At 39.4% G+C, this 27,538-nt stretch overlaps 1 protein-coding gene across 2 annotated transcripts in view; it reads right to left on the reverse strand.

Annotated features, from left to right (window-relative positions):
* Positions 1–27,538, reverse strand: part of KLHL2 (kelch like family member 2) — a 1,417,988-nt gene that overhangs the window by 772,496 nt on the left and 617,954 nt on the right. For both annotated transcript variants that reach the window (XM_044062211.1, XM_044062210.1), the window contains one exon: positions 856–1,018. In XM_044062211.1, coding sequence (XP_043918146.1) covers positions 856–1,018 — 163 coding nt within the window. The remainder of the gene's footprint in view (positions 1–855; positions 1,019–27,538) is intronic.

Consider the following 27,538-nt stretch of genomic DNA (forward strand, 5'->3'; position numbering starts at 1 on the left):
CTGTGGAGAAGGAACATAGTCATTTTTCACATTTTCACAGAGGTTCACAGATTAATACTAGCTAACTGCCCTTGCGAGCCATTTTAAGCCTAGCCAATTATCCCTTGTGAGACTCAAACCTTGTAACTTGTGTTTGTAAGGCAAACACCTTAACCATTAGGCCACCCTCCCAACCCCTCAGTTTCAGCTAATGATTGCTTCCCCCGTCAGCTGGATGTTGTTGTACAGGGCAGTTACCTACTTAACTAAAAACCTATGTCCGGTAATACTGGAACATGTTTTTCTCTCGGGGAAAGAGACTGAATGTGCATTGGGTTATTTAAAAAACAGCAATGAAACCTTGAAATGGTTAACATCAGATTGCTTGTAAATGCTTTTAAAATGAGCAAAACTATAAAAATTGTACATTTATAAGATGAATGCAAATGAAACCAAAAACTATGCTAAAAATTACATTTATACAGGACATACTTACCATAAAGTGGCTACAAAAGGGTTAACCTAACATGCTGCTCAATGCAAACACCAAACATTTTTCTAAGAACTACATTTTGGTTATTTTCTAATCAAATTAATTCTGAGCTGTTCTCCTTAATGCAGCTAATTCAATATTTTCTGCAAGGATGGATATAGAAAGAAGTCCATCAACTACCAAGTAATGAATTCTAATTGTTTATCAACTGATGCTGTTTCTTAGAATTTCTTTATTAAAGTTGTTAAATCACTTTGATATAGCTGAACTTTATCTTCAATATGCAGCAAATATTTATTGTAAATACTGACAGATTATTTCGCTGAACACAGTTGTTTATAATTATTTACTTTAATTTTCTTGAAGGCTGAAATAGTACTTGCCAGCATATGTGTTGGCACGATTCAGAAGTTCTGTGCATGCGTGCATATCAGCAAAAGCTCGAATCCCTAAGCAATTGGTGGAATGTAACTGGGATTCCAGGAAATCACAGCAAGCCTTTTTCACATCTTGCAACTGTAACAGTCCAGCTGCTGGAAGAAGCACCTGAAAAATATCCACAATACATTTTCTGTGATACAAAAATTGTTATTTTGTAACAATAAATATATTATGATATCTCAAAAACAGCTGTATCAAAAGTAAACAAAACTGGTAACATGGGATCTATCAAAGGTAAAATACAAAAACAAAATATTTTTAATGCCATTCAGAATATGGGCTAACAAAATTACACAAGACAAAAAGCATGTTGTTAAAAATCTAATTTTATATATTAAAATACTTCAAGCTTAAAGTACTTTATGGAAAGCACATCAGAAAAGCAAAGGCCAGTCACACTAGCCACCTTCTAGAAATAGAGTGCCAGTCCGTACAATATAGCACAATAAATGCATCTGCAAAACATTTTTTAATAGCCCTGAGCTTATAAGCAGCAACTTTCCATAAGTTCTGATAGCTAGCAAACAACTTTCAATATAACAGCTGATCTTTGAGTTATTTTACAGTGCATAAATACTGAGATCACCAGAAGGAAAGTGGCAAGTTTTGAAAGGGAAACTGAATGCAAACCATCAAAAAAACGAACACTTAACATCAGTATCTAAGCACATGAGGTCAGGAGGATACATTTCTTCAAGAACAAGACATTTACACTTAATTAAGATCAGTGAGAAAAAATATAAAAACTAGAAACAAGGTTGAACTTTGAAAACAGAAATAAACTGGGCAGATAAACAAAGAGCCCAATTGAAAAATACTTGCTCTCAGTGTAAGCCTGTTTTATAAACAGACCTTATACCACAGTAAGCCATTTACACAGAGAGCGGTCCGAATGGAGATATGAAAAGTCAGCAAGCAAAGCAGAGTAGTAGTGCTGAAAGTCATTCATCCTCAAGTCTTGGTGAGTATCTTCACGAGATGAACCCTGTTTTTACAAAAATCTCACCAAGGCGACACTGATATATAGACTATATTTATATAGCATAGATCATGAACAGAAGTAGGTTAAAAATTAAAGAAAGATAGCTGGGTGCATAAGACACAGGTTAAAAAGAGCCTAATCCTGGTAAGCGCACTGGTGGCAGGACTGGGAAAGATAACAGTGTAGAATCCTCAAAATACGGAAACATTCTTACAATGGGGGCCAGGCCCAGGGGGAGAATGGCCCCCCTGTTGTAGAAGGAAGTAGCAGTCCACAAAAATCACAAAAACGGATAGGCCAAAGAAGAGCCATAAAGACGATAAAGTGGACTATTGAGGATAAGAAACAAATTATGTATTGTTACTATTATGCAAAAAGCCCAAAATTTTCAGACAAAAGATATAGAAAACGATTAAGAGAGAAATTAGAGGAAAGAAAAATACTTCTGCAAGAAAAACTGTCAGAAGTTTCAAATGAAAATTTGTGTTCATTGATACAACAGATTTGTGAAAAACAGTATTTAGACCAAGAAACCTTGACCAAGCATCTGAGGAGTGCAAAACTATAAACAAAACCAAGAGATTTTAAAAAGTATTAAAAAAAAAACTAAAACAATAAGTGAGAAGGTCCCTGTAAAACCAATCAGTAAAAACAAAATGAAAACTCCAGCAAAGCTAGAACTTCCTCTGAGTGACCTCCCAAATCTCTTGTATCAGAGGCACATGGGATATATGCAAATGACCCTTATGAACATCACATATTGTTTTAGTTTGTTGTTTGGGATATTTTTGCAAGTGACCCTAATGATAATAGACATCAGCTGGGTATAACAGCCCTGTATTTCTTATGCTTAGTCAAACACTCTGCTTGTGCTGTGCTGATGAGGTCATAACAAGGCCGAAATATACATATCCACAGCTAGTGGGGTTTGTCTTTATTGGCCTGAAATTGTCCATTAAAACAACAAAACAAGTTATGGCCGTTCAGAATCGCCAATCAGCTGAAACACCTGATGTTCATAAGGGTCATCTGCATATATCTCATATGCCTCTGATATAAGAGGTTTGGGAGGTCACTCAGTGGAAGTTCAGGCTTTGCTGGAGTTTTCATTTTGTTTTAAAAAGTATAAAAAAGAAATAAGGACATGTGAAAGAAAGAGAGATTTGATATGGTGTAATATTTATGCAAAAGAGAAAGCCAAATTAATCAATGTGAAGAAGGCAGCTCCAAAGATATTTGAAGAAAAATACAGGCAAAGCCATCCAGATATGGAACATTTCACAATATAAAAATAGCATCATAAAGATGGAATGTAGAAAAAAAGATTAGTAAAGCAGAAGTAAAAAAAAAATAGAAGTTGAAGTTATGGAGTGCCTGCAAAATGAAGGATTTGATGCAGAAGGCCTAGCACAGGTTACATCACAGCAGGATGGAGCGAGTCCCCACAGAAGGGAGAAACAGGAAGATCAAGAAAAATCTGAAGAAGACATATGGACATGGGAAAGAAAAAAAGACATTTAATATGGTGTAATATTTATGCAAAGCAGAAAGCAAAATTAACCAATACAAAAAGGGCAGCACCAAAGATATTTGATGAGAAATACAGGCAAAGGAATCCAGACAAGGACAACTTTACAATACAAAAAATAAGAAGACAAAGAGGAAAAGTAGACAAGGAGATTAGTAATGGAGAAGTTACAGAAATAGAAACTGAGGTCATGGAGTACCTGCAAAGTGAATGATTCTGTGTAGAAAATCTAATTCAGAAAGCACCACAACAGGAGAGAGTAATGGATATCCAAATTAAGGGGAAATCAGTGTAACAGGAAGCAACTGGTCAGGTGCCATATGACGATAACCTGGAGCCTTCCACATGAAACCAGTTTAAACATTTACTTAAAGCTAGACAGCAAGGGAAGGATCAGGAAACTATGGAAACTGATGCAGTCAATGTTGAGGAGTGATAGGCCAGTGAGTTCCCATATGATACAGCAACCGATGGCATGAGATGAAGTTGAAGAGAATGTGCCACTGGAAGATGCTATAGAATCCCCACAGAAATTGGAAAACAAGGGATGCACCCTTAGTCTGGAAGAAAATGAGCTAAGAGAAGAGTTGCTTGATTTAACAGACATAGATGTATCAAGACCAATGAAAGAAATAGAGTGCAGACGGTTAATAAAACCCCAAAAGTCAGAAGTTTGATAAAACAAATTAACACAGTAATTAGGACTGTTCATATAGACCCATGTGATATAACAGAAGCAAACAGGATATATTAGTGTGCAGCTAAATTAATAACTGATAAAGTTCTACCACAAGAACACTGGGTAGTGATGGAAAGGAAGGGGAGAAATCGAATATCATGGAAATATCAAATACAGAAAACTATAAAGCAGTTAAGACAAGAAGTGTCACTGTTAGAAGATTATAGAAGTTTTTTACAGACTGTTTTTGAAGATTATGGAAGAGGGAATAGATCAACAAAATACTAACAAAAATAGATGTGATAAAACCAATGTGCAGTATTTGAACAGACCAAGATCCATCATGCACTACTGCAAATAAGCTAAAATTTTCAGCACAGGCGGAAGGACTTAGAAGATATGAAAATAAACAAAGGAAAAGTACAAAATATGCAATTTATTGATGATCCAAAAAAGTTTTATAGAGAATTGGGAAATAAGGTAAAAGGAATTGAAAGACCGCCAAAAAAAGAATAAATAGATACATTTTGGAGAAGTATCTATGAAGATCCTGTGGAACACAAAGACACTAAATGGAAAGAATAAGTTAAAGAAAGAATAAGAGGTTCAAAGATGCATGATATGAAGTAACAGCCAGAGAGATTGAAACAAAGTTAAGAAAAGCCTCTAATTTGAAAACCCCAGGCCCAGATGCAACATCTAATTTGTGGCTGAAAGTATTAACATCCTTGCATGATGATTTAGCCATGAGTAAGAACTATTTATATGCACATCCCGAACAGACACCAACCTGGTTAACAACAGGAAAAACAATGCTACTACTTAAGAGTGAACCTGCAAGCTACCCTAAAAATTATAGGCCAATAACTTGCCTTCCGACAATGTATAAACTATACACAAGAATCGATGCTGACAGAGTTTATAGTCATTTAGAAGAAAACTCAATTATGGTAGTAGAACAAAAGGGCAATAAAATAAAGTCATATGTAACAAAGGATCATTTGTTGTTAAATAAAGTCATAGTGGAGAACTATAAAAAGGGGAAGAATCTAAGCATGGCATGGATTGACTACAAAAAAGCATTTGATGGTATCCCACATTCATGGATAAAAGAGTGCTTAAAAATGTATAAGATACACCCTACACTGATTGACTACATTACAGTGACCATGAAACAGTGGCAGACCACTTTGCAATTATGCCATGATAAAGGACATATTATTATCCCAGGGATAAAAATTCAAAGGGGGATATTTCAGGGTGACTCTCTGTCACTGTTGCTATTCTGTCTTGCCCTTAACCCACTAAGATGTCTACTTAATAGCTTAGGTCATGGCTATAATTTGGCTCCTAGAAAACAACGAAGTGTAAAGACTTCTCATCTTCTCTTTGTCGATGATTTAAAACTGTGCAGCTTAACAAATGAACTGAAAGCGCAGCTGCAAGTTGTCAAAACTTTTTCAAATGATATAGGAATATCATTTGGTCTTGATAAATGTACAAAAGCAACCTTTAAAGCAGGAAAACTGCAACATCAGTAAAACATCAGTTTGGGACAAGAATGTGATATAAAAGAACTTGAGCAAGAGGGAGTGTATAAAAGCTTGGGAATTGATGAAAAATCAATAATAAAACATGAACAAATGCGAATAAAACTCAGTAAGAAATACTTCAGAAGACTTAAAATAATCCTGAAATCAGCACCGACATCTAGGAGCAAAATTCAAGCTATAAACCAATTTGCTTTTCCTGTCCTAACTTACAGTTTTGGAGTGACTGACTGGCCCCAAAATGTGATGGAGAGATTAGATAAGAAAACAAGAAGGATGCTTCATGCTCACCAAATGATTTATAAAAATCAGTGCATACCAAGATTATATATTCCCCGTTCTGAAGGAGTGATGGGCCTCCTTAAAATTGATTATATGTATAGATCTGCAATAGTGGGACTCCATACATATCTGCTGACCTCACAAGATCGAAACATAGTGAAAGTTTTGAAACATGAGGAAAATAAATCTAAGATAATTTCTCTGCTTAATTTAGAAGAAGCATAACAACGTCAAGCTGGAGTGGAAATCAAATCAGAAGTGGATAAAAATCAGGCAGCAACTGAATGTGCCAAAAAACAAAAGAAAGAATACAAGGTGAAGGACCAGATGAGAAGGCAAGACGTGGAAAAAGCATAAATGTAGTTGCAAGTATAGAAAACTTCTGGAAGAACCTCATGCTGATCAGGAACGAACGCAGGAATGGGTAAGGAGAGGCGAATTTAAACCAAGAGATGAAAGGTTAATATTTGCAGCCCAAGACAGTGGGCTATGTTCACATTGGTTTACAAAGTCCTTTGAACATGTGGGAGAAACAGACAAATTTAGGTTTTGTAAAACCAAATTGGAAACAGTTGCACACCTTGTTGCAGGTTGCGACATACTAATGGCAGAAGGACTGTATAATGAAAGGCATAATAATGTGGAAACATTTTTGCACTGGGGATTGTGTAAACATTATGGCTGAAAAATACTGGAAACATGAGCCACAAAGTATCATAGAAAATGATGAAGTTTATATCACATGGGACCACCCATTACCAACAGTTCAAAAGACAGAAGCTAGAAAACTGGATATAGTGGTTCAAGAAAAGAAGACAAGAGTAGCATTGATCATTGAAATCACCACACCCAGTGACTACAGTGTCTTGCATACAGAGAGAGACAAAGTCATGAAATATCAGAATCTGCAAGCAGAAACGTGAGCAATGTGGAAGAAAGATACCCAGACAGTTCCAATAGTAGTAGGAGCAACGGGTCTTATAATAAAGAATCTACAATCGTATTAAGATATGTTACCAATCTATGCAACTCTGTACGAATTGCAGATGTTGTTACTGAGCACATTGTGGGTGCTCCGAAGAGCACTTTTGGCTGACATCAACGATTTAAACAATACTAATTTTATGAACTTTAATTGTACTTTGACTTAGGAATGGGGTCCATTCCCATCATGGTATTAGAAACCCAAAAGACTTGGAGAAATTAAAAAAAAAAAAAAAAAAAGAGCAAGTCTTTTGGAATTCGAGGGCCTAGTGTGAGACAGGATCAGGAAAAATTTGAAGAAAATTTAAATAAAGATATTAAACATCATCATCAACCCCTTTTTCCTACTTCTGACGGGGTTGACATGTCATGTCAACTTTTACTATCTCTCAGTAGTGTCACTCTTCTACCTTCATTGATGGTCATCATGCCTTACTGTCAGATTTTCTCACACAATGCATCTATATCTTTGCTGTACATCCTTGCTTTCTCTTGCCCTCTTCCAGTCTCTCCCACATCATCTTCACCATATTGTCTTTTGTTTTTCTGCTCACTAGCCCAAACCGCTGTAAACTGGTATTCTTTAACCTTTTCTGCAATTGAAGTTACTTGTGCTTCTGCTCTGATGTCATTTCCTGTATGAAAGGGTGAATTTTACCACCTGACTCAGGCACTTCATCTCTTTCCCCTCTAGCTTCCTCAGTTATCCTTCTCTTCCATACCCAGGTTTCGGTACCATACAGTAGCACTGGTCATACCACTTTGCACAACTTAGTTTTCAGCTTATTTGGCATTCTTCCATCACACACTGCCTGATGCACTGTGTCAGTTGGCTGTAGTCCTTCCAATTCTAGCTTTGACCTCCTCATTCAGACTTTTCCTCTCCTCAATCACTGCTCCCAGATACTTGAAGCTGTTAACCTATTGTACTATTTTTCATTCTATCTCAGTTTTCAGCTTCTTATTTCCCCCATTGCTTCCATGACAAAGATTTTATTTGTATTCAGTTTTATCCTGTATGCCTTTAGTTTTGCATTCCATTCTCCTATCATTTGTTGAAGTTATTGTTCAGAGTTTGCCTGTAATGCCAAACCATCTGCATGTATCAGCTTTGTTGATCTATCCCCCAAGACCTATTTACTAATGTAGTGTATTACCAGTATTAACAGCAGTGGGCTCAGAAATGAATCTTGATGCACACCGACTCCCACGGGGAACCCCTCTGATTCCAAGCAGTGTTCAAATTTACATCATTTGGTCCTCGTACATAAACCTGCACTAATTCTTCCACTGCTTCTGGGATTTTGAACCATCACATAATTCCCCAAATGAGCATTTTGGAACACTGTCATGTGATCTCTCCAAGTCTAGGAATGCCCAGTTAGACTATCTCTAGCTTCTTCTCAATGATTTTTATCACTGCAAACATTGGGTTGGTTGCGCTGCATACTGATCTGAATTCCAAACTGTTCATCACTTACCTTTACTTTCTACTACTCTGCGCAGTCATTTATCAATCACCCTCTCCAGCACTTTCGTGCAGTGTGACAGGAGCGAGACCCCTCTATATTGCCCACAGTTGTAATGTCCTTGTTGTTCGTGTACACTGGCACTACAGTACTTATTCTTCAGTCATCTGTTATACACATTTCTCTTCATACAAGTTTAAGCGTTCTCTGGAGCCATTTCTCCCCTCACTCAGCATCTTGATCATTACCTGCCATGATGTCATCTGAGCCTACTGCTTTTGCTGACTTAATTTTCCTTAGTGCTGTACTTACATCTTCTAGGGTGGGAAAACAAACTGCAAGGAACCACCATGAACATAAAAACTCACAATTTAATAGAGAGAAACAAGCGCTTTCACGCACACTCGGGTGCGCTTCAGGTTATATTCAAACAATAAAAACCATTCCTTTATATACAGAAATAATCATCAATTATTCAATTAAATAAATCAATTATTGCAATAATTAAAATTGTTACAGCTTTTCTTAAAAAGGCAATGACGTCCTGTGGACAAATACTCTGACCTTAAATATGTATATACAATGAATATACGTTATAAATAGAAACATTTTTTCATTAATCTTACACAGTTAACTAGCAAATCAATATGTCACATTCGCCAAGATAACAAAATCTTAATAAAGATAGCCTTGTTAAAGACATTCATTTCAAATGGGTGCCGCACATCTTAAGCATTAATACTGAGGTGTTTAAGCATAATCAGCCTTAAGGATTAACGTCAGATATCTTTAATGACGCTTATTTAGGTGAAAAAATATATATGTGCTGGCGTTATTTCTTTTTAATTAGGATCTGTTCACTTGGGAAGGCATGGAGTCACGGCTATCCCAAAGTAAACATATGATGTCAGATAAAGACATAAAAGAAGAACCATCTGAACGAGCATGTATCAAATGTCCATAGTCATTCTCAAAAAATTATTATAGGTGGTTCCGTTTATTAAAAACTTAATTGCTTGAAGCAATATAATGTCACACTGTCTAAAAGTATATTTGATATCCGTCTTATGAGTATAAAGACATGAAGAAACTATTCTATGTATATATCTCAATATTATTATCTAAGTACATATTCAAATCTATTTATATTGTCAGTATGTGCATACTAAACTGTGCATAATGCAATGAAAACATATGCCATGTAAATGATGTATGAAACACCTAACTAAAACATGTGCAAACATTTAATTACTATTTGCATTAAAATATAAACGTGGGCATGCATCAGCCTAACAGCTAAGTGAAATGCAACATATTCAGGGTTATTCAGCAGTTCATTAATTAATCTTCTAGGGTGGGGTTTCCTTCCTCTTTCATAGTAGTCTGGGTCTAGAAAGTAGGTTAACAGCTTCTGAGGGGGGTTCTTTACTCAGAAGCTGCTGGAAGTACTCCTTCCAGCTGCCTTTGATGTCCTGTGGCCTGGTGAGCTGGTTGCTGCTGGCATCTCTTACGAAGGTTGTCTGATGACTCACTTCCTTTATCTTTCTGTCTTTCCCTTGCAACCTACCATATGCCAATTCACTTTCCAGATGCTGGCAGAGTGCCTCTGATCCTTTGCTCTTTGCTATTACAACTGCTGTCTCAGCCTCTTTGTTGGACAAACAGTATTCCTTCTTAGTCTAGTCAGTCTTTTCTATCTCCCACTTTGTCCTGCACTACTACTTTCTTTTGATAATTTACTACACTTCTGCATCCCATCATCAGCTTTCCATATGTACCTTACTTCCATACCTGGCTTAGCCTCACATTTATTACAGTCCCCACGCATGCTGTTTTGAGAAGCTGCCATTCTTCAACTCCGCTTATTTCCCCTTCCTAATGAAGTGCTAGAGTCCTGAGCGTTTCTGTTAATGTTTGGCTTTCACGCCAGTTAACTTCCAGGTCTTTAGGCTAGACCGTGTTGACCTTAAAGCCTTCTCTGACCAATGCTTGCAGCTGATTGCAACTACGAGTGGTTTATTCACTATCTAATTTTACACCTATAGCCATTCTTTTACCACTAGCTAAAATCATGGAAAGATGCATGCACAAACAAATCATGCACTTTCTTATTAAAAACGGAAAGCTCTCTGACTCTCAGCACGGCTTTAGGCCACTCCACAGTACCACCATGGCTCTTCTATCTTTCTCTAATGTCATCAGTCTTCATCATAACAACAACAAACTATCGTCAGCACTCTTCCTAGATCTCTCAAAAGCTTTCGATATGGTCAACCATCAGCTACTGCTCAATACCCTACAAACCATCGGTTTAGACCAACACGCAATACAATGGTTTCACTCCTACCTAAACGGTAGACAGCAGGCTGTCTTATGGTAGAGCAAGCTGTCATCCCAACTTCCTCTAACCCTAGGTGTCCCACAAGGGTCCATACTAGGTCTCCTTCTTTTCTCTATCTTTATCAATGATCTGCACACCACCATCCCAGGAGCCACCTGCATCCAATATGCAGATGACTCAACGCTAATATGCTCTGCCTCCTCTCCTACACAACTTCTAACCCTCACCCAGACCACTTTCAGCACGGCAGAATCATGGCTAGCTAATCGCCGCCTGCTTCTAAACCCTAACAAAACCAAGCTGCTACTTTTCTCCCCTAACCGTAGAATTTCTCCTCCTTCACTCAACATCAAATCTAGGAATGACACCATCATCTCCCCTGATGACCATACAAAGCTTCTAGGCGTAATAACAGACAACAACCTTAAATCTGATAAACATGTAAATCACACTATTAAGTCAGTCAACAAAAAACTTGGCTCCCTGTACACAGCTAAACCTTTCCTCACCCCCCCTAGCTAGGGTAGCTATTGCAAGATCACACCTCCTCTCTACGCTTATGTATACCTCCCCTGTACTCACCAACCTATCTAAAACAGATCTCAACAAATTATCAGGATCTTACAATCATATAGCCAGATTCGCTACTGGCATGGCTTTTAGGACCCACCATTGCCAGAACCTCAAAGCACTGGGATGGCTATAGTATCCTACCCTTCTATAGTTCAACCAGCTTATAGTAGCGCATAAAATACTCCATCAACCTGAAAACACCCCTGCCGTCAAAAATATTCTCACCCCTCATAGTGCCCCAGGCCATTATGCTCAGCTGATAAACTATTGCTACTGACCCAAAAATCCAACAACTCTGCAGGTGATGCTATATTTGCCAACTCAACCGGTAAAATCTGGAATCTACTCCCTACTACCGTTACCAATGAAACCTCACTACCCCTATTTAAGAGAGAACTCCTCACATCTCATTGGCTGTGCTCTTGTTCTAAACCTAACAACTTCAGTAATACGTCTTGCTACCCAACCTGCTGTTTAGCCAAGTATCTATGCCTCATAGCATCTGAATGTATAAGCATTGTGAATTATGAAATCTGATTGTATTCTATGTTAACATTTTCTGATACGTCTCTGCCATTCAGATGCAAGTCTGCACATTGTGTATATTGATATCTGCCTGTATTCTTTGTCTATAATTTTCTAAACATGTCCGCCTGAGTTTATCACTCAGTGATGTATGTACTGTCTCTTTTTTGGTATATGGAGCTTTTCTCCCCGGGCCTCTGCTGAAAATGGACATATATCCAGTCGGACAACCCTGGTGAACAAATGTAAAATAAATAAAAATAAAATAAATAAAATAAAATATTCTGTCGACCAATTGTTTCACCGGGGAATGTCTTGCATTGGTTGCTTCTACCCCACCTCCCTTTCCTTACAAGGAGCTCATCTACCAGAGTTGCATGTTGGCCACTCTTGTATGTGACTTTGTGACTGTCACAGCTACTGAACCATGTGTTGGTCACCATCAAGCTATTTACCATACCGAAGTCTAGAATGGCCTCTTTTTCTTTATTCTTGTTGCCCTATCCATGTGGCTCTAAGCAGATCACATACCATTTTCGGTCTGCCCCAGTATGAAGATTCAGGCTACCCAATATCAACACCTCATGTTGTCCTGTTTATCTAGAAGGTCCTGAAACTGCTGCCTGAATGTGCTCTTCCACAATATCACAACCCTACTGATCCCAAGCTAAAGGGCATTGCTGTACTGTCCTTCCATCTCATCTCCTGGATACACTGGACGTCCAGCTTTACCATAATGTCATCCACTTCCAAGATGCATCCTTCAGCGAACCTGTATTGAATGCTATAATCTTTAGTTCATATTGCGAAGCAGCTTATTGATCCAGGGCAGCTGGGCTTTATAGTGGGCATACACTGGCCAAGAGACACACAGCCTCCACCATTAGCATAGGTCCTTAGTGTAGTTGGGTCCTAAGTCCAAGTATCACCAGCAAATACCATGCCCGCTTAGTCAATGTGACGAAATCAACTGTAGCCAGTTTTTACACAGTTAAATGGCTAGCCCTGATATGATGTGTGGTCTGTGCACCATAGTTGATGCCTAAGTAGTTGGTCTGCGCAACTCTTCTTTATTTTTCTCTTTGTTGGCCAGGTTAGTTCCACTATGCTAGTGGAACTCTGCTTTTCAGGGGAAACCCAAGGTGGTACTCACACTGACTAGGGGCAATTTGGCTACAGCACCAAAGAACTTCTCCTACTACTTTTTCAATAAGTACCATGGCATCTTTTACATCCAACTAAGCTACCAAAAACATATGCAGCTAGCACCTTGGTTTAATGTCTTATCCAAAGGAAGACACGCTGCACTGCATCTTCAGTACTGGAACTCAATCCCCAGTTCCTGGTATGGGGAATAGAACCCAAAGCCTTTGATCTTCCAGTACCAAAGCTACCTGTTGACTCAGTGACACTGGCCATGTTTTCTTCTGCAGGGCACCATCGAAATTCAGTGCTGCTGCCCATGATGCCATTCATATTTCTTTGGGGGGGGAAGAGTGCGATGGAAACAACCAGCATGTTTTTGAGATGTAGGAAGAATTCTAAAAAGACACAACAAGAACATGCAAACTCCACACAAGCATTGGCTGGATATCAGGATCTTTGTAGCTTGTGCATGAGAGCAAACAGGCAAAGACCTTAACCATTTTGCCCACTACGGAAATTGCAGGAAACCATTTTACAACTACCCAAAACATGGTAGAAGTAAAGACAATTTTTTAAACTGTGTGCAGATTCAAAAATGTATTCTCAAATACAGCAGACTACAGAAATATTTACAAAATCTTATGAAAAACAGTTTGGCTCCGCAAAAGGGGAGCTAATTTGTGGTAGTAGCATCCAGGTAACATCAGATACTGAAAATAAATGAAATAATGTTGAAAACCTACAATGAAAATACACCACAGCAAAGCAGATGGAAGAAACTGAATTAGTAACAATGGCCTGAAAACATTTCAATGTGAACTTGCAGCACCATTATGTCTGTTCCTCACTAGGTTAAGATTGGTTTAACAACTAAATGTCTCCGAGATAGCTAATGTCTGGAGCAAATTATATTAAACTACTAGTTCACATATTTTTAAACAACTTGGGCACTTAAGGTGATGATTCTTTTAATATACTGGGGGGTATAATGGCAGTTTTATCCATGCCTGAAATATCTGTGTGCATGTATAAGTATGTTACCTATATCAGGTAAAACATGAAAAATCTGAGTTAGTGAAGTGTACACAGTGTGAAGGGCTCTATGTCCCTTGGATTCTACCCACGGAGGAGGAAAAAAAACAAGATAACAATTTTGACTGGTTTAAGGAAATTTCTAATACCCACTTCAAGAAAGCATGGTTAGCACTAAGGAACATTTATTTATTTTACATTTGTTGACCGGGCTAGTCTAACTGGATATATATCCATTTTCAGTAAAGGCCCGGGGAGAAAAGCTCCAAGCATAGGCAGTGATATATCATATATTACATGCAAATAGCAAACAGAATATAAAGTTAAATTTTTTTTTTCTTTTTTTCCTTGTTTACAGATGTACAGACATTATAATTTATATCCAGTACAGTGGAGGATAGCATATTTACAGTAAGAATACTCTTATATAAAGTACTAAGGAGGAAATCTTGTTAAATACTAGTTAGAGACAAGGTTACTGGTTAACCCAGGTAAACGTAATAGAACAACAGAGCAGAAAGGTCTAGGGAGAGTGAGACGGGGATTTAGATATTAGTCGGGGTTAGAGCAGGGACATAGCCAGTGTGCAGCAAGGTATTCTTTAAGGTATTTTTTTGAAAAGCAGTGTGGAAGAAAGAGATGCGAGTTCCCTTGGAAGCAGGTTCCAAGTTTTTCCCACTGTGTTAGTGAATAGTGAGTCCCCTTGCCTGGTTGTTTGATTTAATAGTGGAAACTAGAAACTTATTAGTTGAGTGTAGTGTTGGCAGATTTCTATATGGGGTAATCAGATTAGTGAGGATTGGGGTATTCTTGGGGTGGTACAGGATCTTTTGGGTGATGGTGTATTGTTGATAAAGTAGGTGGTTCTGCAGTTCTAACCATCCTAGTTGTTTGAGGTTGAGACAGTGGTGGGTTCTGAAAGGGGTACCAGTGGCAAATCTGACAATGTTGTTATAGCTAGTTGCAAGTTTGCTAAGGTTGCTTTTAGATAGATTGGTATAAATGGCAGAAGCATAGAACAGGGTAGAGATAAGGTGGGTCTGGGCAATAGTAATTCTAGCCTCTGGTGCAAGGAAGGGTTTGATTCTATAAAGGGAGCCTAGTTTTCTGTTGACAGATTTTATAGTAGTATTAATATGATCATCATAGCTAAGGTTGTGGTCTATTGTAATTCCTAGGAGTTGGGTTGTAGTGTCTGGAGTTATGCTAGTTCCATTGTTGGAGGTTACTGTGAAGTGGAATTGTGGAGACTTTTGAGCAGGAGCAAAAAGCAATAATTTTGTTTTTTTGGGGTTAATGAGGCAATGTTGCATGAACCAGTTTTCAACCAGATTAAATACTGTTTGGGTGAGGGTCTGGAGAGAGGTTAGGGACTTAGCTGAACATATTAAAGTAGAATCATCTGCATATTGTATACAGGTGGCTTGTGGAATTTTGGCATTTAAATCATTAATAAAAACTGAGAAGAGGGCCTAAACTAGAGCCCTGAAGTACTCCAATGTCAACAGGGAGGTGCATAGATAGATTATTATCCCAGAGTACTATTTGCTGTCTGCTTTCTAGATAGGACGTAAACCAAAGTACTGCCTTTGGGTCAAGGGATAGGGCTTTTAGTATGTCCATAAGTAGGTGATGATTAACCATGTCAAAAGCTTTTGAAAGGTCAATAAATGAAACAGAAGAAAGAGTTTTTGTTACAATGTTTGTTTATACAGTCAGGAAAAAGATAGCAGGGCAGTGGTGGTACTATGAAATGGCCTGAAACCATGCTGACAGTTGGCAAGTAAGTTATTATGGAGAAGGTGGTCAAGTAGTTGTTGGTGGATGCATGTTTCCATTATTTTGGCTATTGGAGAGAGTAAGGCAATTGGGCGGAAGTTAGAAATCTTAGTACAAGTACCACCCTTATGTAGAGGGATGATATGGGAGACGTTCCAGATGGAAGGGATTGTGCTTTCTGTAATTGCTCTATTTATAAGGCTGGAAATTGGATAGGCAATGGTTTAGCTGCTATTTGCAGGTATTTGGCTGGTAGACAGTCAGCTGAAGGGGTGCATGGTTTGAGTTTTTGAAGGAGGGTGCAGACAAGGGATGTAGGTACGGGTTGTATACGAAAGGAGGGAACTGGGCTGTTTGTGGTGATTAATGGGTTAGTGCTAACAAGTGGTAATGTTTTAGCTAGAGTTTGAATGGCTTCAATGAAGTAGTTGTTAAAGGCATCAGCACTTTGCTTAGGGTTGTTATGGGAGATACCTGATGGGGCAGGAGTTTAGAGTGCCCTGGCTGAAGTAACTTGTTAATGCCTGACCAAAACTTGTGTGGTTTTTGCTGGTGGGTTTGTTGGAGGTGAAGGTAAAAGATTTTTTTTATCGAGCAGAATTTCTTTTTTGGTGGCATTTCTTAGCGGTTTAAAGTACAGGTGATCTGATGGGTTTTTGGAGGATCTCCATTTGGCCCAGATTTTATTACATATAATTTTGCCTGTTTTTTTAGTGAGCCAAAGTGCAATTTTGGTTCTTATACGGGTAGAGCGAGAGGGGGCAGGGTATTCTAGGATTTGTAGGAATTTTGTATTAAAGTAGGTCACCGCTTCATCAAGTTGAAGATGGTGTATTGGTGACCAGTCACATGCCTTAAGTTCATTCTGGAAGCTCTGTGGAAAAAAAGTGCTTTTTAGAGCATGAGGTTTTGAAGTTATTTTAGTTGGGGCTATGGGTGTTTTGTTTAATTAAGAAAGTTAGAGCGTGGTCACTAATGTCATCTGGAAGGATACCTGGTTTATATTTGTCAGGATGGCTGTTAAGGATGCAATATAGGATGGGTTCCTTGCTGCCTGGTTTGTGAATTTTAGTAGGGGTGGTTATTATTTGGGAAAAGCCATATAGATTTATGTGGGTGATAGAATTAGGGGAGTTACAGGTGGCCCAGTCTATATTAAAGTCACCTAGCACTATGGTTTCCTGAGGAAGGTGAGTAGAGAGGCAACTAAGGATGTTTTCAATAATATTGATATTATTACCAGGGGGAAGATAGGAGCAAATTAAGTAAACAGATTTACAGTTGTTAATTTGAAGTTTGGGCAGTAAGGGTTTCTGCATTATCTAAGGGTCGGAGCACATTTGAAGGATGCAACCTGAAGTTCTGTTTTATAGAGAATGGCTACACCCCCACCTCTTTTAGCTTTGCAGTCACATCTCAGGATGTTGTATCCAGGAGGGGTAATTTCATGGTCATGAGTTGAAGTCTTTAGCCAAGTTTCTGTAATACAGAGGATATCAAATGAGTGCACTTCTAGGAGTGCATGAAGTTGGGAAATTTTATTGTTAATGCTATGAATGTTGAGGTGGGCTATCAGGAGAGAGTCACAGGGTCTTTTTGGGATAGCTGTGGTAGGAGAAGTAGAACTGAGTGGGTCATTGGCAATTTTTTCATTGGGGCCAGGGTTTGGATGAATGTCGCCATCTAATAGGGGGTGTTGTTGAGGTGCTTGCATAATCTTTAGAATTGTGTAATAGTTAAATTTTTCTTGTTTTGGAAGTAACGAACATGGTTGGATCTATGATATTTTGGTAGCATATAGATAGAAGTGGAGGTTATATTTATATGGTTGAGGGTGTTAATGTGAGAAGTAGACTGAGTCTGTTGGTGGGGATGGTGAAGTTCAGTAAGTGAATAATGTTCATAAATGGTTAGAGTATAGGGTATAGTAAAAGAAACTAGGATAGAAGTTAAGAGTAGCAGGTTTGAGTATGTAGTCTTCAGTATTGAGGCCATTAGGAAGAGAAGGATTACAGGAAGAATAAAGACTGAGAGAAGAGTATACTATAAGATAAAATAGAGATGGCTGTAGGAGAGAAAGTTGTACAAAGTTATCAAAAAGGATGATTAGAGTACAGAGGGTAGGGAGAGGATATAAAAGCTGTAAAGTTGTTAAAGGAAGTAGCAGTGGATGGGGATGGGTAGTTAATTGGCAGAGGTAAGTGATACGTTGATTAGGGGAGGGGTGTGGTATAAGTATAAAGCTAGCTGCACTGGGGTGGGTGGGAATTGGGGGTAGGATAGGGGAGCGTAGTGAGTCCAAAGGGCGAATGGAGCGGGTTATGACAAGTAACTGAACAATGTCAGCAGAAACGATCTGTAAGCACAGACTACTGAGGTACTTTCAGTTGGTACAGGTAAGTGAGGAGGGAAGGATACAGTGGTTGTGATGGTGAGGGGTAGCTGAGTGCAATTAAAGTGGAAAGTAGCAGAAAGAGTGGTAAAGAAAGGGCAGGAAAAAAGTTCCTTCTTTCTTTGCTAGATTATGATCTGATCTTTAATAAATGTTCAATTCTGGGGAGAAAAGGTAGATGTACAAAAGAAATAGCCTAGGTTCAGGGTGCCACCTAGTGGCCACAAACTGTATAGCAACCAAAGCTAGAGTACAGAGATGGAAGGTAAAAGAATTACAAGGTTCCGTGAACAATTATGGGAGACAGCCCAGGGAGAGGAGAGAGTATAAATATTAAGAGGTAGAGACGGGGTATGGCTGCTGGGTATCCAGGCTAGGTAGAGCGCCTCAATGGATACACAAGTTCTTAAGCCAGTGTTCAGCTTTACTGCTAGGTTAAGATAACACGTACTTTCTTGCCTCCTCGGTAGCGGGGTTCCTAAACCAGGCGGCAAGTTTCTTTTTATATGAAGAGATGCTTATAATATTTTGCAGGGGTCCTTTTCACCAGGTAAGTAGAGGTATCAAAACCTTGTTACACGATAGAAGATTTAAAAGTTAGGAATGGTGGGGAAATGAAAAAAAAATAAATGAAGGGTAAGAAAGTCATTTACATAGACTTAGGTAGTAACACAGCATTTCCATTTCAACACGCTTTTAAGCATTCATTAATGCAATTTCAGACATATAGCAACACAGAATACAATATCCGAGCTAGAGGCACCATTACACAGTCACAAGGCACAGTTTATCCAAAAAGTAAGTTCTAAGTAGCATAACACAGTCTAGCTAGGAGTGCTTTTACAAAGTACAACTTTGTTCTACTAGGTTATTAAATAGCATAAAACAGTGAGCTATAGGACACTGAGGCTGTTTGCAACATGAAGAACTTTGAGATATTACATTCAAGCTAGTTCATCATTAGCAAGCATAAAAGAAACAGGAATAGGCAGTAGCACTGCAGGTTCATTAAAGCATAATTAACAATAGCTTATAAGATAGTCAACTTATTCAGACATATAGAGTCAAAAGGTTAATATCTAGAAGTTAGAGACGACTACCTGTATTACTGCCCACACACGTCTGAGGTGTTGCAAGCCTTTCTCCACTTCAATATATGCCTCAGAGGAATTTAGATTATCAACAAAAAGGGTTAAAGCTGTTTCCGCCAAACTCAGATCTATGCTAACATCATTGCTACGACACGGTAGACTCTAAAGCCATATTGTATGTGTTGCACTGTTATTTAATTTAAAGAAAAGAAAAGGAGGCTATGAGTTGGTGTGCCCACTAACGATGTATAAGTAACTGCTATTCCACCCCTGACGATGCACCGGTGTTAGCAAGGAAGTATAACAAAGATGTAGACAGGGAGGTATGCCTTTCTCTTCCCTGATTCCTCTTGAGCTGTTGTACTCTCCCTGGGCAACCAGGACACGCGGCAAAAGTCAGGACAGAGGGGAAAAGAGGGAGGAACTGAATACTGCAACAGTGAAGAGAAGGGCATCTACTGCTATGGTAATTTTAGATAACTAATTTATGTCCTTCCATATCACTGTTATGGTATTCTTCATCTAAGGAAGAGTACAACAGCTCAAGAGGAACCAGGGAAGAGAAAGGCAGAGAACAGTTCTCCTCAAACCCATGCAGCACAGCCCTGGCAAAGGTTTCTCTGGTCCTGGAAATAACACTCAACTTGTAATGTTTAGTGAAAGTATTAACAGAGGACCAAATAGCAGTCTCAAGGATAGAATTGGTATCCAGATTCTTGAAAAAGGCACCAGTGGAAGCAACTGCCCTGACAGAATATGTCTTTACTGACAAAGAAAGACATTTGCCATGAAGAGTAACAAAAGAAAATGGCCTTAGAAATCCAGGAAAAGAAAAGATGGTTTGTTTAGAAACAGCCAAATCCAAAGTCCTATGATGAAAAGAAACAAAAAGTTGGCTCAGACTTGCGAACTTTAGTTTTATCTAATAATATCCGAGACATCTATGGAAATCCAAGGTGTGAAGAACATTCTCACTAGCAGACTGTGGAGAGGAAAAAGGGAAGGAAGATGCATAAACTGATTAAGGAACAACTCATTAACCACCTTGAGCATAAAAGATAGATTAGTGCAGAAAGACACCCTGTCTCTATGAAAAAAGGAAGAACAGTCACGAGACCTTGAAGTTTAGAAACTCTCTTGGCAGAAGTAAGACACAAAACAGCAGTCTTCCAAACACAATGTTGTAAAGAAGCTGAAGAACCAGGTTCAAAGGGAACCTGAGTCAACTTTATAAGCACAGAACTGAGATCTCAAGGAGATGGAATAGGCTTCCTGGGGACTTGCTATGAAGGACACCTTTAAGAAACTGTTTGACCTCAAACCTAGATGCCAGAGGAGGAGTGAAGGGCAGTTGAGCAGGGATTACTGACAGGTGAGGTTTAAATTAACCCAGCATAGAGCAGATCACATAAATAAGTGAACCAGAGGAACCCCCATAGATAGGGGATCTAGATGGCAAGAGAGGCACCAGACAGAAAATCTATTCCATCTGGACACACAAGATTTTCTGAAAGTGGATTTCCTGACCTCCTGTAGAACTCAAAGCACGCCCTCTGAAAAGAGATGCCTAAATGGGATAAAACCCTATCATCCCCATTGTTAGCTGAAGAGTGGACAAGTGAGGAAGGACAAGAGATCCCTTGTTTTGTCTGAGAAGATCCGCTCAGTGAGGTAGCTTGTGGTAACTGCCCCTGGTCAAGTGAGAGTAAAGGGGCAACTAATGTTATCTGGCCAAAAGGGTCACCAGCAAAATTTTGGGAGAGACCTGCCTGATCTTGTGCAGAATTTGTGGTAAAAGAAGAAAGGGGGGAACATACAGAAACATCCCCTTCCAAGGAAAAGATACGGTGTCCACTGTCCAAAGTCAGAGGACATGGGACTCTGAAACAGAATAGAGGAAGTTTTTTCAGAGGGGAGGCACACAGATCTACTTGAGAAATACCCCACCAAAGGACAATATCCAGGGACATATCTCTGTGAAGCATCCATTCATGAGCTTGTGTTCTGGAAGTACTCAGAGAGTCTGCCACTAGATTGTGCTCTGAAGGAATGCAGACTCCCTGTAGAATCACTTGATATTAGATAGCTAGATCCCAAACCTGAAAAGCCAATCTGCAAAGCAAATGGGACACTGTACCTTCCCCCCTGCTTGTTGATATACCAAATCACTGTGGTATTATCGAAGATTTTGAGGAGCCTGGGATGAAAGAGGGAATAAAATGCTTGCACAGCAGAAAGCAGAACACTCATCTCTTTTACACTATGATTCAACCTCTGATGAAGAGGTCAGAGACTTTGGATCTTTAGACTGCCACAAGAGGCACCCCACCCCATGTCTGAGAGTCCAGAAAAAGCTCCTGAGCGGGAACCGGATGCTGAAAAGGAAGCCCTGGATTGAGACAGAGATGATGAATCTACTGCTGAAGCTTGCTCTTGAAACAGGGAAGAAAAGGAACAGGGAACTCCAAGTGGTGGCAATGTTGGAGCCACGCTAATTTCAGGTACCAATGAAATTTCTTCATATGCAGTCTGGCGAGAGGGAGCATATGAATGGTACAGGCCATAAATTCCAGGGCCCTGAGAAATTCCCTGGCTATAACAGAGGGCAAAAGAAGAAGAGACTGCAAAAAAGTTGTCAGGGACAGAACCTTGGGGGCAGGAAGAGATGCCAGCATGGTAATAGTCTGACCCTGTATCCAATGATCATGGGAAGGCATCAGAAAAGATTTCTGGAGTTCATGGTGAACCCCAGACTGTGTAAAAGACAAGTGGTTAACTGGAAATCCAGTGACAGACTGTTGGGAGAAGGAGCTTGAATAAGCAGAAAGTCTAGATAGGGATACATCTGAATACCTCAACGCCTGCAAAAGGCAAAGGCAGGAATGAGGCATTTGGTGAATACCCTTGGGGTAGTAGAAATGCCAAAGGGCAAAGCAGAGAAATGAAAATGCAAGGAAGAAACAGAGAAATGCAAACATGTCCTGACCAAAGGATGAATGGGGATCTGAAGATATGCAACCTTAAGATCCAGAGACACCAGAAAGGCATGGGAAAACAGAAAAGGAAACAAGGTCTGAAAGAACACCACTCAAAAAGGGATCTTGAGAAAGAAGTTGAGCAGAAAAAGATCCAGAATTGGTCTCCAAAAATATTCTGGAGTAAAACCCCTTCCCCAGCTGGGTGGGAGGAACCATCTGACTGATACCTTGATCAAAGAGAGATTGCAGAAAGTCTGGAAAATGAAGAAGTTGTTCTTGAGGAGGTTGAGGAATGCCTGAAAAGGGAAAAAGGACCTTCCAAACCATGAAATATCCATTAGGGATAATCCAGAGAACCCAAGAATCTGAGGGGATCTGAAGCCAATGTGGAAGAGACAAGGAGAGGCAGAGGGACAAGTGAATCTGGCCAATGTAAAGTGAAGGCCAACTGTCAAATTGAACCAGGCTTATCCTGAAAACAAGGCTTATGGGAAAAACACACCTAAAACCCTTCTTACCCTTGGGGGGGGTGATACTGTCTATGAATAAAGACAGATTTGGAAGGATAGTTCCTCTGAAACTTGGGAAAAGGGAGACAAATATATGTTTAAGTTCTTACAAGGCCTTAACCGTAACCTGGAGAGTACCAAAAAGACTTTCGTTATCTAGAGGTGTATCCAAAAGCTTGGCGTTGATGTCATCACCTGAAGATATAGTCAGAAAGAGCATCTCATCATTGAACCACCAAAGGCAGCAACCCTGGAAGAGGCATCAGCTGCATCACAGCTGCATTTTATAGAGTGACAGGCAACTTGAGAAGTGGACCTCAACAAGGAAAGGGCAGAAGCCTTCCCTTCAGAATCGGGAAGGCTAGATACTACCTTAGAAACCTGGGAAAGCAAAGCCACAATATACCATGGGTCATACGAGTCTGGTAGTTAACCGCTTTAAAGGACAAGGTGGCAGCTGTACAGAATTTTTTGCCCAACCTTTCCATACATCGATTATCCATATCAGGACGGGCGGATGTGAGCAGATGGCAACAACTTACAGGGTTTGTCAGAAGACACCGATACCACAGAAGGTTCAGCAGAAGGGCGCTTATAAAGATATTTATAGTTCTCAGTCACCATGTAGAACCTATCAGGCTTCTTAGGAGAAGAAGGCTGAGAGCCAGGGGTTACAGAGGTTGTAGAAAAGTTATCCAAAAGGGTAGCCAAAACAGAAGGGACTGCTGATGATTTAGACAACTCCATCTGTAGGAGCTCACAGTACCTATTTTGAATGTTAGAGACTTGGGAACAATCCCACTTAAAATAGTCCATCATAAAGGCAGCAGTATACCCAAAGGACAACTCTTCCAAGTTAGGATCTGGATTGAAAGAATCTTTTTCTTCCGAACCATAGTCCAGGGGAAGGAATCTGGGAAGAATAATCCAAGGATTCTTCCCCAGAATCCAAATCCTCATCTGAGGCATCTAAACAGGAGTGGAAGACCAAGGGGTGAGCAGGAACAGACCGCCGTCAAAAAGATTTCAAGGCCATTAAAGCATTAAATAAATCCTGAGTGAAATCCTGCCATTCATGCTGGGCATCCTTAACAACAGGGGAAATGCGCTCAGTTTTTGTTTTCTTTTTCTATGGGACATTCGCCTGGAACATTCTCAAAGGGTCAGACCCTTGACACAACTCATGGTGGTTGGAATTTCCTCCCTCACTAAAATCTGAGGAATCCCCCGCAGTCTACTGGATATTATCAGCCCAGGTTCCACCCAATGTCACGTGCAGATGTTGGAAAAGCCTCTGAGGATATGTGATAACTCAATCCATGCCAGTCTCTGATGGGGTCACAGCAGAGGAATCCAAAGCAAGCACTGGATGGGTCTTTAGGGCTTTTACTAGCCTCTAGAAAGATGTCTGCGGGAGGCTGGACAGCAAGCAGGTCAAGCCTAACTTTTCTGGTCTTCGTGGAAAATGGCTTGCCCTCGGGACGAGAGGATTTTGTCATAGCACCCTGAGCCAAGAGCTCTCTAAAATGATTGCTATTACAGTTCTCACAGTTTCTATTTTCTTGTGACACTACTGTTTGTGTCAATCCTGGCTGTTCCTCTTCTTTGGACTTGGATGTACTTATGTTACACAAAGATCTGCGATTCCTCTTATACAGCTTTCCATCCTTTCAATAAGCAATAAAGGAAGTTGGTTTAGCTGCTCTGTCATGAAAGAAAACCTCAACCATGGAAAGCTGAGCTGCCATAAAGAAGAAATTATAGTCTAAAGAATAGGTGAATAGTACGATTAGTGTTGTGAAGATTACAACATTTCCCATGGTGTTTGTATTCCTAGTCTAAATTCAACTTCCTTTCTGACTTTTATGTGGGATATTCCAGTGTAATCTAGTTTTGTTCCTGTAGCTGTTTATTTTCAAGCATAAATAATGCAGCTCAAGTAGGTAATTTGTTTTTCAACCTTCAGCTCATAAACAGCTGAAGTGGCAAGAGCTGCTTTTCAATCTTATATCCATTAACGACTGAGGTGGTGACAGTTTGAACTCTACAATGGAATGATTAACTATATTCTAAAACTAAATAAATAATAAAGAACCAAGTGACTGTGCAACACTAAAGCAGCACAAAACAAAACTGAAAGTGCGCACAATGACATAGAAGCCCACAGATCACACTCTGCGACAAGTAAAAAGTGTTTAACACCCAAAAAAATAAGCTGTTTTTGTCCAAACAATCGGACTTCCTCGGAATGTAATATATAATCACTAAAAACAACCACTCTTTATAGTCAGTTCACAACTGAATAATTAATTATTCAATATTTAACCAATCACTTAAAATTATACAAACAATTCATCGTTCAAATATTTAAATTCATTCATAACTGTAGTGACCTATGTCTAATTCACTAATCATTAAAACAATAAAACATTAATAAAATAAATGCATACAATTAAAAAAAAATTTTTTAGAAATACCTTCACTATCAAAAAAAGAAGTTATGTCTTACCATAATGTTCCATCTGTGGTGTTCATCTTCATTCATTACTGATGGGTTTGGACCCGATCCTCCTTTCTGACTCAGCCGCTGTGCCAATTTCGCGTCAACCAAAAACTCTTGTCTAAGATTACCCATACTGCCTCTTTCCCCATTTCCTCAGATTGAGCTTGCCCAAGGACGTAAAAGCGGAGATCTTTTCTGATCAGAATACACTAAACAGGACAAAGGACCATATCCAAAAACCTCCAAGAAACTACTGGAGGGGGATGGTGGGAGGGGAGTAATGAATGAATGATGAACAACGCAGATGGAATGTTATGGTAAGACATAACTTCTTTATCTGATGTTGTTAATCTTCATTCATTCCTTACTGATGGGACAGAGTCCCTAGCTACCTAGTTTCCTGGGAGGCCCTACGGAAGAATATTCCTGAGCACCACTGAGCAAAAGGCAGCTCTCCCCCTGGAGACCAAATCTAATTTGTAATGATTAATAAAGGTATGTGTGGAGGCCCACGTTGTTGCTGCTGCACAAATATCATCCATGGTAGCTCTAGAGTGGAAAGCCACCGAGGTTGCCATAGATCTGGCTGAATGCGCTCTAATTTTGTTTGGCAAGGGCACTTTATATGGTGGTAGACAAAACATATGGAATCTCTCAACCACTTTGACAAGGTAATTTTGAAAACTGACTCTCCCATTTTAGGCCCAGAATAAAATAGTTGGTCAATTTTCTAAAGGATTTTGTCCCGTCCAGGTAGAACCATAACTGATCGTGCACATCCAGTAAATGGAGACAGTACTCCCCCTTTATTTGAAAAATTTGGGAAGAACACTGGCAAGTCAATTGTCTGATTCATGGTTAACTCTGAAATTACTTTGGGCAGAAATGAGGGATTAGGAACTTGTTGTTCTGTTGTTCCTTTTTGATGCCTACTGATCCACAATACCACCTTCCTCGGATATTTAGAGAGACTATGGAAGCCAAATGTCTCTTGACAATTTTCTTGTGAATTCATCTAACTCAACTAACCCAGCTGATAGAGGTGAGCGACAAGTTCCTCAAAGACTGCCAACTGAATCCAATACTGTTTGGGAGAAGTGGGAGGAAGACAGACGTACACGGTCTTCCAACCCTTTCTCCTGTGTGGGTAGAAAGATACCATTAGCTGTGAATACAGAAAATAAGTTGCTATTTGATGAATTGGAAAAATTAATGTGGAAGGAAACTTCGGTTTACTATAATATCTGTGGTTTACAAATGTATGTGGAGACCGATACCACTCCGAGGGGACTTAAGAGTGTTTAAAGATCCCTCAAGTCCGTTTGACTTGACTATTGAGACTGATGGTGCATTTCATAAGAGGTGGGTCAATGCTGCACATAAATGTGTAACCGAGTGGCTACACATTCTTATTGAACGTGATCAGCTTAAGCAAAAAGAACTATGTTCTAACATAAAAAAATTGTGCTCTGAACTCACTAATACTGTTCCGGTTTCCATGCTTGATGATTTTCTCAAACAAACAAATCTGAAACTTAAAGAATATGAGACTACTTTAATCAATAGAAAGAAAGGAAAGCTGTTGCGTGATATACGCGACTACGAGTCAAACAAGGCTTTCCTTTCTAGGACAGAACGTACTAAGCGTCGGAAGCAAGTTAGGTTTCACTCGGGTGCTACTGTAACTACACCGTTTAATTCTTTGGCATCAGAAGGTGGTTATACTTCATACGAAGATGATTGGAATGATGGCGATTTTCCCGCTCTTCCAGCGGCCGAACAGAGGGACAGGTTTCGGCAAACTTTTCGTGGGGAAGCCTTCACTGCTATCCCCAATGCACAGGGACAGAAACGGACTTGGGAACAGTCATCCAACCCAGGTGGGCAACGTTAAGGACAGGGCGGGTTCAAACGGGGAAGACGCTGATGTTTATGTTGCACATAATGATATGTTGTTAGATACTAAAGATTATGTTATTAATCTGTCTAATTATGAATTTAGTGAAATTGAAATGTGTATATTGAATAGGGGACTTAAATTTGTTCCTACAGTTGTTACTCGCCTTCATGATTTATAAAGTGATGTTTTTGCCTTTGCTAGAAAGCTACATTTAAAATATTTTTTTAGAAATGGTGATTTTTCTTTTTCTGCAGTATGTGATGAGAGTGTAGGTAGTTCATCTGATAGCTTTCATTCATGTATTTCAGAAAGTGATAGTAATGCTTATTATAGGTTTGACACTTCTAGGGTTCCTTCTTATAGTACTTTTATGCCCAATAGT

The sequence above is a fragment of the Protopterus annectens genome, chromosome 2.part1 (genome assembly GCF_019279795.1).
Source record: "Protopterus annectens isolate FY-2018-M chromosome 2.part1, PAN1.0, whole genome shotgun sequence".
NCBI classification, from domain to species: domain Eukaryota; kingdom Metazoa; phylum Chordata; order Ceratodontiformes; family Protopteridae; genus Protopterus; species Protopterus annectens.